At 36.0% G+C, this 20,633-nt stretch overlaps 1 protein-coding gene across 1 annotated transcript in view; it reads right to left on the bottom strand.

The window, feature by feature from the left end:
• DOK6 (docking protein 6) overlaps positions 1-20,633 on the bottom strand; it is a 253,364-nt gene that overhangs the window by 143,154 nt on the left and 89,577 nt on the right. Inside the window, exon 2 of the mRNA XM_037382000.1 lies at positions 9,432-9,539. Within this exon, the coding sequence (XP_037237897.1) occupies positions 9,432-9,539 (108 nt within the window). The remainder of the gene's footprint in view (positions 1-9,431; positions 9,540-20,633) is intronic.

Raw genomic sequence — 20,633 nt, 5'->3', positions numbered from 1 at the left:
AAGGATTAAAACAATAAATAAAAACCCACCATAAAAATAGTATGATTTAGAAAAACTTTTTCTCCACTGATTTTTAAAGGGTGTAAATATGCCTCAGTGCCTTTAAAATAATCCCCATCCCAATCCAACAATGCCAAAACTGGCATTTTGATGCTGTTCCTAAACATAAAGGTATATATTAAAGTCATTTCAGATATTCTGAAGGAAGTATTAATAACACCAGAATACCTGTGAGATTCTTGCTGCTCATCAGAAAGATGCATCAACAAGATGAAAAAACTACCAGACAGAGAAAGAAAATACATGAGTTTAAATTAACCTAAACTCAGCACATGCCTGTACGTGTGTGCGTATGCGTACACTCAAAGTGGTCCAGAATTCTTCAGAGGGGGGGAGGGGAAAAAGCAAAAGAGAGAAAAATGCAACAGAGAGAACCTGAAGGAAAAAAAAAAAAAGAATAAAAAAAGTTACAAGAGTGCAGTAATTTGAAAAATAAGAAAAAGACGGATTCTGAACAGAAATGTATCCCTTCTTTTAGGACTGTTTAAAAAGAGATAGTTTTAATTTTTTAACATACTTTTTGAAATGTTTTTACTTTATTTGGTTTAAAATTAACTGAAATTTGTTAGCTGATAATTTGAAAATTCTTTTAGCTTAATTATCATTGGGGATAAATTAATTTTGAATATCTATTATGACAATTACATACAGCTACATTTCCAACTCTTAATGCATTTTTAATAACCTTCATCAGCCAGTGATTTGAATTTCAAATTTCCTGCTATGAAGAAGTAAAAATTAGATAGCTTTATGCCAATTTTCATAATAAATTGCTCTTTATTTATGCTGCAAAGCCCCTCTTGCTATAAGCAAATCAAAACCTTAAATGAAGCTTAGTACTCCTAAGACTTATTACATTTCATCTGCCTTTATTAACAGAAAGTAAATTACAGTGACAAACCTGTCTGCCCTCTCTCATACACCAGAACCTGATGTTTGTACCTGCTTGCTTCCTTTTATAGCTATTGCACAAGGGATCATGCCTCTTCCCATTTCCATATCAAAATGGTAAACATTCCCCGATAACACTGACACATAATTCAGAGTAGCTTCAAGGGAAAATGCTGTCATTAAGAAAAAAAAAAAATGCTCACATAACATTTCTTTACTAGTGTTATAAAAAGCAGGCTAGATAATTAGGTTTTTACTTTCATCATGAACTCTTATTATTTATGTAGTATACCTACTTTCTACACTTGAATAGTAAAAATAGACACACACAATATTGGAAAAATTTTAGTGCAGAGTCAAGTGCTGAAGACTAGGAAAGTACGACTTAAATACTACTTTACTAGTTTTATAGGTCTAGTCCACCATTTTTCTGTTGTTTGTAGGGCAGTGGGCCCCACTAGGTCTGATCTATGGCATTCCTACTCTGTATGTTATGACAAATAAATACCTTTAACTGTATTGGCACCTCTTCTATACATATTATACACATTGTCTTAATTATAAGATAGTATTTGATTTTTCATAATTATTTTTCACCTCAGTCAGAATAAATGACAAATACTATTCTGTTTAAATAGAGGCTTTATAAATTCTGTTTGACTCCCATAACTTCATACTGTTTTTCTGACTTAATGGAATAAAGATCACACCTTGGTTTCTCTCAGGGTTCTTCTATAATAATCATCACAGAAGTATATTTCACACAGATAGTTTCACAAATATTAATTTCCTTTCACACCTTCCTCACTTCTCAGACATGTTGGTTATATTGACAAGGAAGGAGCAAAGACATTTTTAGTGAAAATAAATGAAAGTAAAAAATATGTCCTTTAAACTTTTGATCTGGATTTGAGATATCCAGGATTCAGCTTTTCAACAATGCTTGCATTAAAAAGGGGAGCTTAGTGCAAATCTCCACAGCACAACCCAGCTGTATTATATCATAGCTCAACCATTTCTTCGTAATGTCCCCCCAAGGACCAGTGGAGACCTCCTTCAGAGACCTTATCTCCAGTCTCTCTTCTTGTAAGTACCTATCAACCAGCTTCATCTGGGTACATGGTATTGAAACCCTCACTTCCAAACACAGGGTCTTCTCATTTTAGAACTTGCCACTCCTGGGAAATGTCTGAGAAGTGCACATCTCCCAGCTGCTGAAATAAATGAGGTACTGTTATTAAAGAGCAATTTGTTTTGGTGCAAAAATCTGAACAATCCCTCTTGCTTTCTCTTAATGTGCATCTGTCCTGCTGCACTGGTTCTTTTTGCCCCAGATATAACTGAGCTGGAGACAAACTATGTCCATACTCTTTGCTTCTTCGTGCACCTCCCTCTCATTGCCAGACTTTTTTTTCTGCACTAGTCTCCTTGGCTTTGTGCAAAGTCAGTTAAAACAGATTTATTAACCTTTAGTAATACACACCTTCTTCCCCATTTCCCCATCCCATTCTTCCCTTTAGCATTTCTTACACCAATTCTTTGAACAGCCAGTTTTCCATCTGCCAGAAGCTCTCAGTGTTTCTCCCAGATATCTAATAGAGAAGGTGCTCTCATAGAGTGCAAGAGCATTTATTCCTTTATTTTTCTCCCACAGCCTAAACATTTAGTCTATTTCTTCTTTAAGTTTTAATTACACAATTTTCTTTTCCATGTTACCTAGGTGCCAGAGGACATAAATACAGAGAATGGCTTCATGATCTCATCTCAAACATCTGACCCCATATTAGTCTTCACAAATGACAAGTAGCTATTAAAGTGAATGTCAGACTTTGGCCCCAAAAGAATTGGAGGGAACATATTTCATTACTCAAGAGAGAAAATTATCTGAATTTCCATCGTACTTGAAGCTTTACAGATGACATGAGACATTTTAGCTGTCGGAGTCAGAAGTGTTTCTAACGAATATGCACAAACTACAGGTTTGCAAAGGCTTTGAACTTTGCCAAAACATGGCTACAGTTTCATGGCAAAGACAGAATATGCATAACTGACACATGGACTATGCTGTTCTCTACTGTAAAGCAGTAACACTACAGCAGTTCAAAGGAAAGCTCTCTTGAGACTGTTTTAAGAGAGACTAGGAAGATTAAGCATATTTTTTTCCATCACTAGAACTAACCAAAATATACTCAGGAGAGGGCAAGACCAGGCTGACAGAATACATGAAGCACAAGGACACATCAAGAGCTTGTAGCAACTTTAATGGCACATACTTCATAGTTCACAGAAAAGTCTAGGTTGGAAAGGACTGCTGGAGATCATCTAGTCCAACCTGAAAGCAGGGCCTTTGATTAGGTTACACAGTGCCCTGCCAAGCTAGGTCTTAAGAATTTCCAGCAAGAAAATACTGACCTGTCTGATCAGCTTGCTCTGATGTTCAGTAGTTCCCATGGCTGGTTTTTTTTCCTCCTTATATCCAGCTAATTTGCCCTGAAGCAACCTCTGCCCATTGCCTCTTGTCCTGTCCCTGACCATCCTTGAGAAGACAGCACCTCTGTTTGTCACTTCAGCCACCTCATCAGAACTGGAAGACTGATTAGATCCCCCAGGCCTTTTCTCTTCACTAATGCAAGCCCAGTTCCTTGAGCTTCTCCTTGTGTGTCAGGTTCTCCAAACTCCAGTTTCCTGACTGGCTTTTGCTGGACCCTCTCCAATTTTTCCATGTCTCTCTTAAATAGAGTAGTGAGGGGACCGGTATCCTAGGTATGGCTTAGTAAGCACTCAGTAGGGAGGAGCCTTCATAGTTCAGAGACCTCAGTCTGATGTCCATTCTCCTGCTGAGGCAGCCCAGGACACGGTTTGCCTTCATTGCTGCCAGGGCACATGGCTGGCTCAGGCTCAGCTCACTGCCAAGCAGGACCCTTGGAGCCTTTTCAGCAGAGCTGCCCTCCAGCTGCTCAGTCCCCAACCTCTTCTTCTGTTTTGGTTATTAGGTGTTCATGTTTATCTTTATAGAAGTTGTGGAGCCTCCATCCCTGAAGATATTCAAAACCCAACTAGACATGGACATGAGCAATGTGATCTGACTGATGTTGCTTCAAGCAGGAGACTGAACTGGATGGACTCCAGGGGGCCCTTTCAACCTGAATTGTTCTATGCAGCAATGACATTTTGGGAGTTTTATATTATATTTTTTTTTCTCCTTTTTTTCTCCCCCTCTTGCTGAAATGTTTGAATATTCCTCTCTTATCCAATAATAATTTTTAAAGTAAAAGTTCGGTCTTCAAGTTTAACACTTAATATAATGGAAATACAGGCTTGTATTTAAACAGCTGATTTTTAAGAATGGAGGTGTCCTTTTTGCTGCAAAATTGTGCACTCACTGAAGTACTACTATGAATTTACTGTAATAAGTGTACATGAACTTTCATATAGGAACCACCACTAACATGTCTGGGAGTTGCTTTTTAACCAGTAGAGACTAAGAGATTATCTTTATTTTTCCCACCACTTATTCCATCCTTGATACTAAAGTTTCAGCCACTGCTGCCACTGCTGAGGAATTCAAAGCCACCCACTGACATCACTTCTTTATTTACCCTGTAAATTAACACTTCTAATTAATACTCTGTGCCTTCAAGCTTTAGAAAAAGGAGTAGAGTCCTACACAGGAAGAGACTCATAGGGTCATTTAAGCATTCTAGGTCCATGCTTGTAAGAGCTCAAAGTTCTGTCAGCAAGCTCAGCTTGTAGATTTCTTCCCTACTTTGTTAAGGAAGAAGATGTTATTGCTTAATACGATCTCTGTTGAAAGAAATTTTATTTTATTAGTTTGCATGCTGCCCTTTGATGTGCTCAGACTCTATTAACAGCTTATTAGCAGCACAGCTTCAATTATTCCTGCAATTTGCTTTTTGGTGCATAGGAATGCTACTTTTAACAATTACTTTGTTCAAATACTTCTATATTTTAAGAGGGATCTGATAATTACTGCAAATCTTATTGTTTGGTGTACAGAACTGAGTAATTTTACTAACAGTTATTCATTTAAATAGCGTTCATTTTAATCTCATCAGCTGAGTAATAGCTGCCCATGAAAACAATGTTCTTTGTAACCTTCCCATGCCAACTGGATGATTTTGCTAGGAGACAAGTATTACTTGAAAGTGCTGTAAACAAATATTTGAAGAGAATTGCATGTCAAAATTGGGAAAATAAGGTATAGTTTTCAGGAAAATTGGTTATCTCTGCTTTGAAGGCTCAGCAAAATAAGGGTGTAAAAACTACACAAAGTGCATTTGGGCATGTCTTTCAATAACTGTTAAATTATTGATTCTTTGCAGATAAAATTTTGCTAAATATTATTCAAAACTACCATTATGACACACGGACACACACATTCACTGGGCGCCTAAGAAATACTATATTGAAGCACTATTTGAATACTCTGAAAGAAGTTCTGGGCAGTAAAATATGACCACAGTTCTAAAGAACAAGGATAAGGGGAAGAGAGGGAAATGGTCTAAAATTTGGGATTCTTTGCAAAGTAAAAATCTTGCATCTGTGAATTTTGATTGGATCTTCACAAGGTATTCATATTTAGCTTTTGTCTAATATTAATTCTTGAATGAATTTAACCAAAAAATAAAGACTTATCAAGGAAATTAGATAACAAAACCCCTAACAAACAGTGAAAGCAGAAATGGTCAACCACAGCAGAACCAGACAGGTTTGAATTTGAGATATTGAAAAACAAAAGCTATAAACTTTATTTTTTTTTAAAAGGCAAGTAAGTGGAATTCAAATAATATTCAAATTTGGTTGCAAATCAGGTATTACATTTTATCACAAAAAGGCAAGAACTGAGGCCTAACAATAACATTTTGATAGATGTTCAACCAACTTTCTGTGAGAACGGTTTTGCATCTGAGAAGTAATGCAATATCATGAGCAATACAGCAGCATCCCAGATTATAGATGCCCATATGGAGACTTGCATAAATTCGATTTGTAGTGAACATGAGCCACACAAGAGGCAGAGTACTCCACAATAAAGCAGGACTCTTGGACTAAACTGGAATAAACTGCAGGCTAGTTCACATTTCTTTAGCAATAAGAATCTGTATTTATACAACCTGGCAGTGGCCAGAGAACCTAAGGAAAAAAACCATACCGAGAGGTGACTAAGCAAGTAGAAACAATCAAAGAGAAGTTCTTATAAGGATTATGATAATGCTACCATAAGGAAATACTTTTATTTTTTATTTTAGAGTTGTAATTACATTTGAGAATAGTATGAGCTAGCACATAGATGACTGTTGCAAAATTTAGTGTTTTTCAAAATTATCAGGAATTGACTTATCCTGAAATATTTTGAAGTGAATAACCACTTCATCGTTTAAGGCCATCTCAATTAAAAACTAGCAACTGTGCTGTAGAAAAGGAAATATCTTATTGTTCCTGTATACTGAGTTTTTAAACACAAAAAGATCCTGTCCCATCCTTCCTGTTACAAAACAGGACTATGAGCGCAGCACAGAAACTCTAGGTGTGTGCCTGTGTGCACATGAGCACAGGAGATCTTAAGGCCAAGAACTGTTCAAGAAACTGTTGCAGCTGATATAAGAACTTGCCATAAATCTGGGATTACGTCACATAAATCACCATTTTCTGAAACTAGTGTTTAGCATTCCACAAGTTTCTTCAGGGCAATCAAGCAACGAAAAAAAAAAAAAAAAGTGTAATGTATCTCCCCTTGTGTGGCCCTGGCCACAAATTTAATTTAGTAGATTATAGTTAAAAGGCTACTACTATTCTTTTCCTTGATTATTATTTATTTTTGTGGACACATATTATATAACATGCTTAAGACCATCTGTTCCATATATATTTTTGACTTTCAGAAAGCATTGCTAAAATGTTGTGCTATTTATTTTATTGTGCACTTGCAGTTTTAGACAAAGCACATCAAAATCAAACATTATAACAGGAAAAAAAAAATCTTTAAATCTTATCCTACTTTAATCTTGCTAACTTAAAACTCAAAACCTTAAGAGACAGCTGTTGTTGACACAATCTTAACAGAACAGTCTTTCATATTGGAGGGATTAAATCAGTAAGTCTTGAGCCAGACATCACCTATTTATTTATTTGAAGGCTAAGCATGCCAGCATTGACAGATCCAAACTTCTCTTGCTCCAAGACAGCTATATCTTATCAGGGACAGACCCATCTCACAACAGCTTCACTTCACGAGAAGGTTATTTACCTTAGAGTAAGAGAAGCATGCATTAATGGAACTGGAGATTTTACAAGGAATGTGAAAATCCACATCTTCTGGTTCCCATGTTGGAGTTTATGGACTACTATTAGTAATTTAGCTGTTATCCTTCTCTTTGGGATCTTGAATGAGTACGTTCTTTATATTTTGCTACTGACCATTCTGTGTAACTGAGGTTGAGGTATCTGATCAGGTTTACGATATGAGACATCTCTGCAGAATCCTCCCTCGCATACCCACATCGGAGCATACCAGTTTCCTCTACCGTAGACCTCAATGCAAATGTGCTCATTTCTACCCTCTTTCTTGCATGTGTCCCTTATACTCTGGGGTCTTTGGCAAGCTTTTTGATGCTGAGGGCTCAGAGTCTGTATTTATAACTGGTCTTAACTCTTCTAGTTAGTTGCTCATCAAGCTTGACTTTGCTCTTTCTAATTCTGCTTTAACAATTAATTGGCCAACTGTGTAACGCTTTCTAGTTTATCTGGATACACTTCAGGTTTTGAAGCTTGATCTCTCATTTCTAGTAACCTTCATGATGCTACTTAGCCATGTTGGCTTCCTGTAATGCTCCCGGCAAGTCTCTCCTAGTGGGTAACAAATACTACTACTGCCTGAGCAGTACGTCTTCGAAGCCTAAAAGAATTTCACTTTTTACACACACCTTTTACCTTCTTTTACAGAAATGAGAAAGCTTGTTATTTATGCTGTCTTTTAAGTTGGCAGAACTGTGGTGTCTGGTTTTGGCCTTTTCTGAATAGTGTAGGAACAGCTACCAAGAATGTACCCAGCCCAGGGACAGGTGCAGAGCTATTGCCACTTTATGCCCTCTTCGGAGGGAGCACTGGGAGCAAACACAGCAGTTCTGCACAACCTACAATGAATGTTCAAGTGAAAACAGTACAGCTAAGCTGTATCTTACCTGTCCTTATCTTGACCCATGAGCCTTTTAATATATTTTCTCTCCCCTGTCCAGCTGACGAGGGGAGGGACAGAGTGGCTTTGGTGTACAGACAGGGTCAACCCACCACAGCTATCAGCCCAAACCATCCAATTAATTCTTTTAAAGACCCATCATTAGGTTACATTTGGAAAATCAATCTGTTTTGAAACTTATGTCTAACAGAAGAATCAGTTTTGCTTAAGGTGGATCTCCTACACATTGGAGCAAACATTGTCATTGCGCTACATCAGTGGAAGTGCCAATAGTCTAGTACACATCAGTCCTAAACTTCCATACCAATGTAAGATCAGAAGCTGTATTTTTGGCAGTATGAAATTACCTGGGCTCTTTTTCCGAGAAAATATTAACAGGATAATTGCATGCTATTTATTACATATACATTTTTTCTTTCAAAGATACTAAGAGGTTACTGGAACTTAAAGGCTAATTTGTAATTTTATGGTGAAGGCAGGTCTAATGCTTTTTAAGAGACCAAGACTTACATCCACACTCTTTCACTGTTTGCCATGTGACCTTGGTTAAGTCATCTTTGTGTTTCAACTTGCTAGTTTTAATGTAGTATCTAACATTGATATGACATAAAGCTAAAGGTGACTTGATAGAAGACAACAGCACAAGCAGAGAGCCCTGCCCTACTTCAGGATTAGCTAACCTGAAGACTATTGATTGACCTGGGGAGCCGATAATAGTAACTTACAAGACAGAAAGCAAAAAACATACTTGAATATCTTGTTTTCCATCACAGAAGTGATAGTGACAGAGTAAGCAGGGAGAATATCATTAAGTGAATCCTGAATTTTTACCCTTATAAATCCTTGATGCTGACAGAGCTTGTATATCTTGAAGAGTTCTGGGAAAAATGTTACATATTCAGCCAGTTTCACCATTACAACTGAGGCATTTAGCATTTTCAGAATCTGGTTGATACTTAGTTAAATAACTAATGGTTAAACATTTGATTAAGCAGCCAATTTTACACATTTCCAAACCACTAACGTTTAAAGAAAAAACATCACTCTGTCACTTCACACACACTGGAGGTTTTGTGCTCATCTAGAAAAAACAGTGTAATATCTCACCTGCATGCTAGGATTTATAGACACTTTACTGTGCTTTTAGTGTCAAGATCAGATTTTCTTCCCAATACTCACTGCATTGTTTGCAAACTAGACATATCAAAACCACACTCTTCCCAAGTCAGGCAATGCTTCAGATCATGAGAAAGGTATGCCTTACCTTGTGAAAGTTTCTGAAATATGCTGCCTTCTCATCTGGAAATTTTTCTAGCCTCCTGGGTCCTTTACTGGAAGCCTTCTTGAAAACCAACCAACAACGCCTGAAAATCTGCAAACAAAATAAATTAATTACATTATCTTTTCTTTACAAGTGGACAGTATTGCAAATGTATCCAGTTACATAGTTGACTCTGGTAGAAATTTTAAAATGACAACACTTTATTTTAAAAGACTGAAAAATTCAGATTACATCAATTATTTCTACACAAGTAATGCCAATTCATCAATTTATATATACTGATTGTCAGTCCTTTGAAGACTTTTTTTGTTTCAATTACTTTTATACATGCTAAATTTGATGATTCATGGTATGTACGTAAATCCATGAACTTTGAATATGAAAAGCATTATAAAGTTTTCATCAAAGAAAGTACTTTCAATAATCCATGCATTTCTAGCATTCATATTTATATTCCATTTCTAGGAGAGTATTGATAATACTCAGAAACATTCATTGCAGGTTTTAACAGAACACAGTAATCAGCAGTTAATATAAGCTTGTATGCACAGAAAAGAAACCACAAGGTTGAAATAAACACCAATGTGACCACTACTGGACAACAACATCTAGTTCTCTCACTGAGTTCAATAACAAACTTTCATAAAAAAAACCTATGCAGATTATTAAAGTTTGGGAACATGTAATGAAAACAAAAATCCTCCAGAAAGTGCAAACCAAACAATATTATCCTCATCTTTAAATGAGAAACACACTAAATTTTGTTTAAAATGCATTTTTAAGCAACAAGGGTGCTTTATTAGACTATATACTAAGCACTCTGATGGTATTGTCTTAACCAGAAGTTTAAAATCAGGATTGAATTCTCAAATAAGAACACATTTGCAGTTCAAAGAGAAGCAGATTATGGATAATCCTCTAGACTATATTATGCAAGTAAGGGATTAGATATTAATCTAGTTTTATAATCTATGAAAACAGTTTACTTGTTCTCCTCTTCAGTGCTTGCAAAGCTCTATGAACAATACCATACAGAATTTTATGCTATTATTTGAAGGGTATATTGAAAAACAAAAAAAACCCCAATACTAGTTCATGGTTCCATTGGCTGTATGTGGAGAAGAGACTTATTTTTTCAGAAATTATATAAAATTTAAGGACACAAGAAGTATGGTACTGTTTAACTTGGATCACACACATCTCCCATTAAAAAAAAAAAAAAAAAAAATCAAGGAAATATGAGCAGGGAGAGCTAAAATAAGGAATTTTCCCCTCAATGTGATGCTGTCTAAACAAAGTGTAAGCAGCAAATATAGTAGCGTTAAAATAATTAAGCTTAATTAACCACATTCTGATATAATAATACTGGCACTATCCCATTGTGATTATCTCAGATGGATGTTATCAAAGTTAGTGCTTTCTTTTCAAACTTTACAATTGGACTAAGGTGTCAATATGTTCAGTTATGAAGACTGTATACTTCTTAGCAAACATACAAGTTTTAGGCTTTTTCTACTATGGTTGTAAAGTTGCAACTGTACAACCGTACTTCCTATTGCAGAAATTACTTCACCTAACCTGAGGGAAAGAAAATATCATATTTCCTGAAAAAAACAGCATTACACTGTGGGACATCATAAACCCTCTTTATTAGACAGTACTTTCTTCAAATAACAGCTTGGCAGTGTTGCAACTTACTTTACCAAAGCTGCAGCACTGCTCCCAGTTATGTCTTGATTAACCAATTTAACTCCTAACAACATTATGGAGTTCCACATGGAGGTAGAGGATATTCATAATATTTTGACTTTACTAAAAGCGACAGCACCAACTGTCTAAACAGGACATATTTACTCATTTAATAAAAGTGTTGCTTTTAATAATACTCCTGGCTCTTCTGGGATCTAGGTTTTTCTTTAGTCCGTGTGTATTTTCAGTTCATCTCTCTTCCTCTGAGGAAAGCATTTTCCTAAGAAGTACTTTATCAAGGTAAAAGCCGTTCCCTTCATTTCAAATCTTATTGATTTCCTTATTTTCCTTATCTGATCTTAATTGTTTACAGTCCTCAAAGACTTCTCTACAGGTCAATATACTGACCCCATAATCAGTGGTGGTGGGTTTTAGCACAGCACAGAATCCACATTTTACAGATGACCTGAATTTTGGACAGCTGGTGATAAAGTAAAAGAAGTGTTGCGTTAATCGACTAGAAGTTTTTTGAAGGATGGTTGGGGGTTTTTTGGTCTTGTTTCATTAAAAAATATATGGCACAGACATATACACATTATATATGTACATATATGTATATATGACACACCATAATGCAAAGCATCAGTTAGAACCAGTACATCAGAAGTACCCCTAATAAATGAAAAACTATATGCAAAGGCAAGGAGTCAGATTTCATCCCGAGAGGATGGGAACATTTTCCAGATAAAAGGCAATCTAATGTGTACTCCAAAGCAATTCCTTCAGTGGCAAATGAACAGAATCTTCTAAAAGGCAACTTCAGTCTTTTTTCACTGATATCAATCTGGGACAGTGTGGAATTGAGTTCGAGGGTCTGCAGCTAAAATGACAAAATCCAAGAGTGCAGTGTTGACCCTTTTATTAGTGGGTACTTCAAAGTATCCATCGAAGAGGTCTAGATGTGAGTTATCTTTAACGATGCTCCTTAGTAGGCTTTTTCTCAAATTTCAGCACTGGGATGAATTCAATGGCTTCAGCACATAGACTGCAGGAATGAACAGCCCTTGCTTTTAAAGGAGAACACTGAATAGCAAGAGCAGGGAAGTGTAAGTTTTTCCTTTAGATTGTTACTGCTTCATTTTATTGACATCTGTTTTTTCCAGACCTTTAGGGAGGGGAGAGACCTGAAGAATGGAATGGCTCGAAGAGGGCTCCTGGTATGGTATGTACATATGTACATATCCTGCATTTGGATTTTAATTTTTTTTAACCTACTTTTAAAGCTGGTATAAACACATACAGTTCCATTGCATTTCAGCAGCATTTTACCTTATTACACCAACAGACAGTTTGTACCTCAGTGTTTGAAAAAGCATTAGCGTATGAATTTACCTATAAATATGAATAAATAGGTGCAGATGTGAGCACACAGTAAACAAACATTTGCCTTTGGTAAGGCACCTCATTGTTATACAGAAGCCTACTCAATTATTCATGAACTGTGAGATACTCTTTTTATCCCTGGCCTACTTTAAGATGCCATTGGCTGTAATCAAAACTTCTGAAAAACTTCTAATGTCCTCAGATAATTGGGGTAGCCATTGTGAAAGAAATCGGCATTAGCCCTTTAACAACAGGGAGAATAAGAACCACTCAGAATATTGTCTTCATAATATTTAGAATTTCCTGTGAGATTTAAGTGTCTGTTTTTCACACACGCATTGTTGAAGAAATGCCAAATATTTGATCATTTAATCAGTTTTACAGTGTTCTTGCATGAGCACTCACTGCTCAGCAACTATGATTTAAAATTTTTCTATCAAGGGCAAACAACACAGTCTAAACCTACGGCATTACTTTTTCTGGAGAATTCAGAAAAACAGCATTAAGTAGATGCTATGTTTAAGTTCCCTTTTATCAAAGTATAAATTACAAGGACTGAAACTTGTTTACTACAAACCTGACAATGATCCTATTGAAATTACTGGCAAAGTCCACGGCATAGCAGAACATCTTTAAACAACTTCTTTCCTCTCTCAGTTTTATAAGATGGGCAAAGCAGAAAAATTATACTCCTCTAGATCCCACTACCTGTGCAACTATGAATCAGTAAGCAGTGGCAGTAACTCAGCACACTTGTGGTCTGCTGAGAACTAATTCAGCTGTCCCTTGCAATATCATAGGGGACATAATTTTCATTACAATGTACAAGTTTGCAAGGGAGAGTAGCCTCTGTTCCTAAGGATGGGCTCTGAGTAGCCTCATTTCGTTAGCAAGAGAAAAGGATTCCAGACCTGGAACAATATAACTTTATCACCCTCAAATGATTTCTGAAGTCTTTCTAGTCAGAAATTTGACTTCCAGTGCTGATCGCTTTCTATTAATCTTTAGAGATCCCTTTTCACATTTTACTTAAAACACTGCAGTAGATCAATTCACGATGAAAATCTCTACATAATCTTTTCTTACCTTCTCTTCTGCTTAATTCACCTCTCAGCCCACCTTTCTAGCATGTTCTTATTTTTTAATATTCTTGATTACTATATGCAGAAGTTTGGCCTCTGAACGGATTGTTATTCTTCATGCTCATATCATACATTCCTGTTTTACTGTTGACAATAAACATGGTTGTTGACAATACATCCATTAAAACATATATTACTGGAAATGTATTGGCTAAATTAGTTTTTTAGAAAGAAAATTTAGAAAGCAACTTTAGAAAGAAAATTGTTTTCCTAAAATAATTGAAAATAATTTGTTTACAGTGGAAATTTAATGTATGATTTTCCATCTTCCAGAGATTTCTAAAGCCTTTTCCTAGTCATTTAAAGTAGATGTTTTAGAAATTAACTTTTCCTTTTATCCACAGTGGTAGCTAACAAAGCTTTGCCAGTCATCACTAATATATAGAGAAAGGATTTTTATTGACAAGTCTTTACACATTATACCAGAAATTCCACCTAACACTCAAAAAAACCCAACCCAGAATAAAAAAAAAAAAAACCCTCATCCATCTTTTTCTTTTTTTCTTTTTTAATGATGCCAAAAAAGAAAGTTACAACACTATAAGCTTTTTTTGCAAACCAATTAAGATGCTGTGAAACCTCCCTACTCCTATCTAAAAGACAGTACAGATGGCAATCACTTTCTTGGGTATATTGGAAAACCTATTTTCTGCCACTAGGTGTAGAAACATTTGTCTCTAGAGAGAAGCAGCAGTGAGTCGGCTCCTAGTTACTAACAGAAATCATCACTGACCAGGACAGGCACCAAAGCATCACTCATGGGGCTTTCCACTAACCCATCAAATGATTCTCTGAGGAAGTAACCTACATAATAATACTCAGTCCTACATTTACATCTTGTTATCTGCAGGAAAGGCTAGTTAATTTCTCCTCCCTGACTTTCCAAGTGCAGTGCTCTCCTGTTAGACATCTGCAGTGTATGCATTAAAAACACTAATACATCAGTATGTTCCAATTTTACTTTACTAGTTATCGCCATTCAAAATAAATACTAGTTTTTATGGGGTATGTGAGAGAAATGCAGTATGTTTTAGCTAAAAAAAAACTTGTCTCAAAATTAAAAAAATGTAGCATTCATAGTCAGAAAAAAAAATAGTTGTCACGGTAATATTTCACATTGTTTTGACACCCACCACTTTTTGATTTTTCTGTACATATTTTGGCAAAGGGAGAAGACATTAGGGGTGAAAACTTACCATTTCAGTGGAGCTACACTTGTCACACATTCAAGGAAAATGTAAGAGAAATTAAAAAGCAGTAAAAAGGCCCAAAAGGAAAACAGGAAGACAAAACCATTCATACCTCAGCTAAAGAGCAAGTTAGAGGATGTAAGCTAATGCTGAGCGAAGTCAATAGAAAAACAAAACAAAACAGAACACCTCACGTTTGCAATCAACCTACTTGAATTACCAATACTGCTTGAAAAAGAAAAAAGCGCAGAGTGTTGTACCAAGGCACACCATCCCTCTCACACTTAGGTTTCTGGGCATCTTTGAAATTAAGGTGCCCTAGAAACAGTGTTTTCTCTGCCTTGAACAGCACTGATTTTGCTGTCTACCTTTTTGAAATACAGTTACCACTGCACCAAGTGGGTGCATTTTGGGTGGCAAATTTGGATCTGCAAGAAGAAGCGAGAGGTAGAACACTACCACACAGCACTGAGCTCCCAAATTAGTGCAGAGTAGCAGGGAATCAAAGCCACCTCCTGTGCCTTTACCACACCACTGGGAACTGGTTTATCTCCCAGCAGCAGAGAAAAGATCCTCCACAGTCAACTGACACCTACCTCCCGAACAGGAGGAGAGGCAAAAATAACCCACAGCCCTGCTCAGAAGCATGGGGTTACTTGCTCCTGTCAGCAGCTCTGGGATGTGGGGCCAGGACTTTACCACAAGATATAATAAGTCTTGGGAGGTTTTTCCTTTTTTTATGGATTCTAACTCCACCTGCTCTTGCTTATTTCAATTTTCTTCAAATATTACCAAAGTATCTACCATAAAGTAATCACAATAGAAGCAAATCTGTTCAAACTGTAAAGCCAGGATTAAAATAACCACAAATACATCCCAAAAAGATCACTAGTAATGCCTTTAACAAAAAATGCTGTCTGAAGGTGTGTTATGAAGGCTATTCAATAGGGAAACATTCCTCATAGATGATAACCTTGTACATACCCTCGAGCTTCCTTTCATCATTCTACTTAGAAATCAAGGTTAAACCTCATGTTTATAAACCTTGTAGCATGACCTTCAGCAACATTATAGAAGACAATTAGGCCAGAGAACATTTTAGTGTCACAGTTCAAATCCCAGAATTTCTGATAGCATTTTTTTACTATTATTATTTTCCAGATTGCAAATTTGCTGACATTTAAAGTTAGGAATAAAAGAAATATAGAAACATCTGCTACAAACTCTTTCATCTCAGATTAGATCAATCCTTGTGGGCTTGATTGCAGTCAGGGAGAATTAGGATGGTTAGAGAGAGATGATTAAGGACAATTCACCCAGTTACAGTATACATAGACGTCATGTTTCTGCTGCTGTAACATACCATTATAGATTCATATAGATGTTTATAATATACTATAATTTATGGTGTTATAGTCACAGGCTATACATGTAATCCATAAAAAGATTTATTTTATTATTAGAGACTTCTGTGAAATCAAAGCACACCATAGTAATTTTCCAACTATTCCTAAACTAACTAAACTATAGTGTGCATAAACACTTTAGCTAAGGAATCTGAAGTCTTTATTTATTTTTTTCCTGTGTTTAAAAAAAGAGCAAGGGATACATATCTGAAAAGATTTGCATGTTTTAGTCCTATGAAAATCATTATACAATTTTATCAATCCTTAAGCACCCACCACTGTTACTTTGCTTTGAACTGCCAGCAGGGCAACTCAAGGACAGAGGGACGGTCTACACGAATAATGCACTCAGTTTTCATAGCAGCCTGCAGATCAGCGGAATTTATCACTTATATCTGAATTGATCTTATGGCTATTTAAAAAAAATCAGTTCCAGTAGCCATTTTTTGCCTCTCTGCATTTCTGACTCAGTTTTGGCAAGACTACCTTCAGTAATTCTTTTGGAGGAAAATTAATACTGCTTGCGTGAGGTCTGGCCTCAGTAGATGAGAAGAAAAACCTCAAAACAAACCACAATAAAAATTTGGTTGCAACAGTTTTAGCAGGTATCAAGCAGGAAAACCCCAGAACTTGCAATATTTCCAAAGGAATTGTGCCCAAGAAATCTGAAACATTTCACTGAGCTTAAGCTGAATGTGTAGCACCTACTTATGAACAATTATGTAGCTAGAATTTGTACCCAAATCTATATTTATTCCCAAAGGTACTTTTCTAAATGTAATCAGAAAAAAATACCAACAGAGAAACTTATGGTTTTGTTATGCTTTAATAATAAATTTGAGTAACTTCTCAAACTGAACCGGAGTAACTAGCTTACCTAACTCATCTGATATTTTTTTTGATGGAAATACCAATTTTTTACTTACTTTTTATATTTTACTTTTATTAGTTACAAATAAATATAGCCCACTTGAATATGAAAAACTACAAATAATCGATTGATATTCTGCAATGGAAAGCAGTATTTACAGGAAAAAAAGTCGTTACTCCTTTCATTAGTTTTTAATTAAATAACTACATATTGAAATAATGGAAATACCACCGCAGTAAACTTTCTTAATTTTTAACTCTTCCATAGATGAGCTTATTAAGCTGAAATGCAGTCTTTTATACATATTTAGTAGACAGTCATCACTTTGTTCTTGAAAAAGTTAAATTCATTTAGCATACCTACAAGGGAACTCAATGCTGAGAAACAGGCAAGTTAGAGTTATTGAGAGAGATTCTTATTTACATCTTTATAAAACAAAATTCAGACTTTTATACACAATCTGAAATAACACACATTGAAAGATGGTATCTTAAAGATGGGTTCCTTAATATTTTATGTTACGAAGGTGAGGATTTGTGAAAATAAGTGTAACAAAATCAAAACCATGCAACAGAATACCTTAAAATGAAGAAGAGCTGCTGAACAAAAGAGTAACCACAAACATCTGTTCTATACTACCAAGGGACAAAAACTCAAATCATTTTTACAGCTTCAGTTTAGAGGGTTAAAAGCTCAAATTCAGCTTCGGAATCCAAAATTATCCCTCAGGTTTACGTTAGCTAGTATTCTACCACATCTATCCTTACTTTTCTCTACCTTATCACACAGTCTTGGCTGAGGTATCACAGTCCTCAAGACGCTGTTGTTTTGACTCATAAAATAAGTGGAAACAGTGTGCTTTGCATGAGATTTAATATAGCTGAGCACAGCACTAAGTCTAAAGCACTTTCCACAAAGAACAAAAATGTGAGCTGAATATAAGTGCCACTGCATATTTATGAAGGTGTATAATTTCTAACAGCAGTTGATTCTCAAAGTAGAATAGGAAAGTTAGTCCTTTATTCTTGGATGTATTTTGTCATTTCAGCATATATCCAGAAAATCTTGCAAATCCAGCCATACTGATATATATGGATGAAAGCTAACCGTAGTCTATAGGTGCTACTATTAAATGCCTGGTCACAGTCCCAGGCACACACACATGCACAAAGTGTATGCAACATGTTTAAATGCAGTGAGACTAAACAATATATAAATACCAATGTAGAATAAAAGCCCTTCAAACATACTCTGATACACTGTACTACAGAACAGAGTACAGATTCTAAAAATGGCATTTATCCGTGACATATAATTCTATAAACCTCTGAAGTATCAGGTTGGATGAATCAATTATGTTGGTTTCCTACAAATCAAAAGTATCTTTTTTTATGCAGTTGCATATTCTGCTTAGAATCTTCTTTATGTCTGCTAGATTTTATGGAGAAATTAATCTTATATAGAAAAGAAGGTGTTCTGCAAAATGAAGGCTGCAGTAGGATTCAATCAGGACCTCAGAAATAGTAATGATCAAGAGGATGTCTAACACCAGTGCTGAATTTCTGACATTTGATTATCTGCATTACTGTAACCTATAGGTTAAATCTCCTCCTGCCAAAGAATCATAGTTTTCGCAGATGCTAAACACCTTCATTACATCTTAGCTTTAGCCTAATTGAAGAGGAGGAAGATGAATTAACAGCTTGTGTTAAGTGGAAATAGTTAAAAGCTCAGTTAGCAAGAATCCTCTGCAGCAGGAATAAAATGGATACTAAAATTGAGCACTGTGACGAAATTTTCTGCAGTATTCATACACAGAGCTACCTGGATTTTTTAAAGTAAAAAAACAAAACAAAAATCAAACCAAACACCCAAAAAACCCAATCGTAATTTGCTCTGGGTCTTAAGACTTTAAGAGGAACATGTATACAGACAGATACATACTTCAAATACTTCATTTGCTTTCTGCCACTCTTGTGCTACTTATTTTACAGTATTTCCTGAAAATGTCTGCTCAAAGACATTACCAGTCTGCTATTGATGTACTGTAATAGCAGACTGGTAACATCTTTAAGCAGACATTTTCAGGATGTCTGCATCAATATTGCACTGAATAAACACATAATCCAAACCAAGAAAAGGATGAGAAAACAAACACTTTTACACACAGCTAAGAGGATTTGGAAGAAAAAGCTATAGCCCTTAGCTCTTGCAACTACCAACACCAGTTCTGTTCAGCTTTTGTTGCAACAGCAAATTTTTGACAAAGACAGCTTTTACTCAAAGAAAACTAGCATGAAAGAGCTTCCCTAAGAACTCAAATACAGCTGGTGTGTTACATTCCTAGCCAGGATGTTCTGTGGGGAAATGTGCCACTACAGGGGATTAGAAATGCTGTTGTTACAACCCCAGGGAAATAATGCAGAGGAAAAGCAGATGGTTTCCAAACCCAGACTTCATAAGTCCAAAAGACCACTCTGAATTCCCTCCTCTGTACCTGTGATATGTCTCAAAAAAAGTCTGCCCTGAAGTGTTTTAGTGTTTCACTCCAGGTAAATCCACAGAAGCCATGCCAGTGCTTTAGTATGCTTTGGCTCAGACCCAAATTAGTAATACTCAAGACATCACAGATCAAATACAAATTTCTTTGTTAAGGGAAAGATGATCATCCCACCAAGTTAATAACATTATCTCAGAGGAAGAAAAAACAAACTCAAACCAGCTCCTCCTCCGTCACTTCCACTGATTATTACCAACTTTCCAGAGCTAGTAGGAGATAAGACTGTCCTTTCACAACCATTTCCCATGGGCATTAGAAAATGATTACTCTGCCCAAATGATGCTATTTTTTTTTTTTTTATATTCTCACTAGCTGCATATAAATAGAATACATCTTGATTTTCAGTGTTCTGAGAACCACCTAAGAGCAGGAGTGGGTAGAGAAGAAGAGGAAAAGAAAAAAAAAGGTAGCATTTCTGGTCAAATCAGATAACCTCTGATACCCTATACAGAGTACAAACACCTAACATATTGGTTCAATATTAGCTAACACAAGTCCCTTTTCTCACTTGCAATATTAAAAGTGCATAAAATTGTGTTGCTTATTTCCCCAGACTGCTGAGACGGTCTCAGCTACAAGAGCCGAAGTTATAATACATAGTCTAACATTAAAAAGGAGGGGAGGGTGGGAGGGGGAGAGAGAGAGAGAGAGGGAGGAAGTAAGTGTTGTGTGCTCATTGGTACTAATTCTACCAGAAGCAAGATCTGGCTTTGCAGTATTAACTGGTTAATCCTCACAATTTAGTTGTGATGTCTGAGTGAGAGTTTAAGTGTAAGACTTTAAAAAGTAGGAGACTTGTTACAGATACAGATTTATTATATAGTGATAGCAACGAGTATACTCATAAAACCACTGCAAGTCAGCTTTCTTGCTAAGCAACCCTTCCATGCAAAAAGTCAGTAGAAAACTACAATTAAAAACTAAAATATGCAGATTTTATGGA

This window comes from Falco rusticolus, chromosome 3, assembly GCF_015220075.1.
Source record: "Falco rusticolus isolate bFalRus1 chromosome 3, bFalRus1.pri, whole genome shotgun sequence".
NCBI classification, from domain to species: Eukaryota; Metazoa; Chordata; class Aves; order Falconiformes; family Falconidae; genus Falco; species Falco rusticolus.
This window is presented reverse-complemented; position numbering and strand designations above follow the sequence as displayed.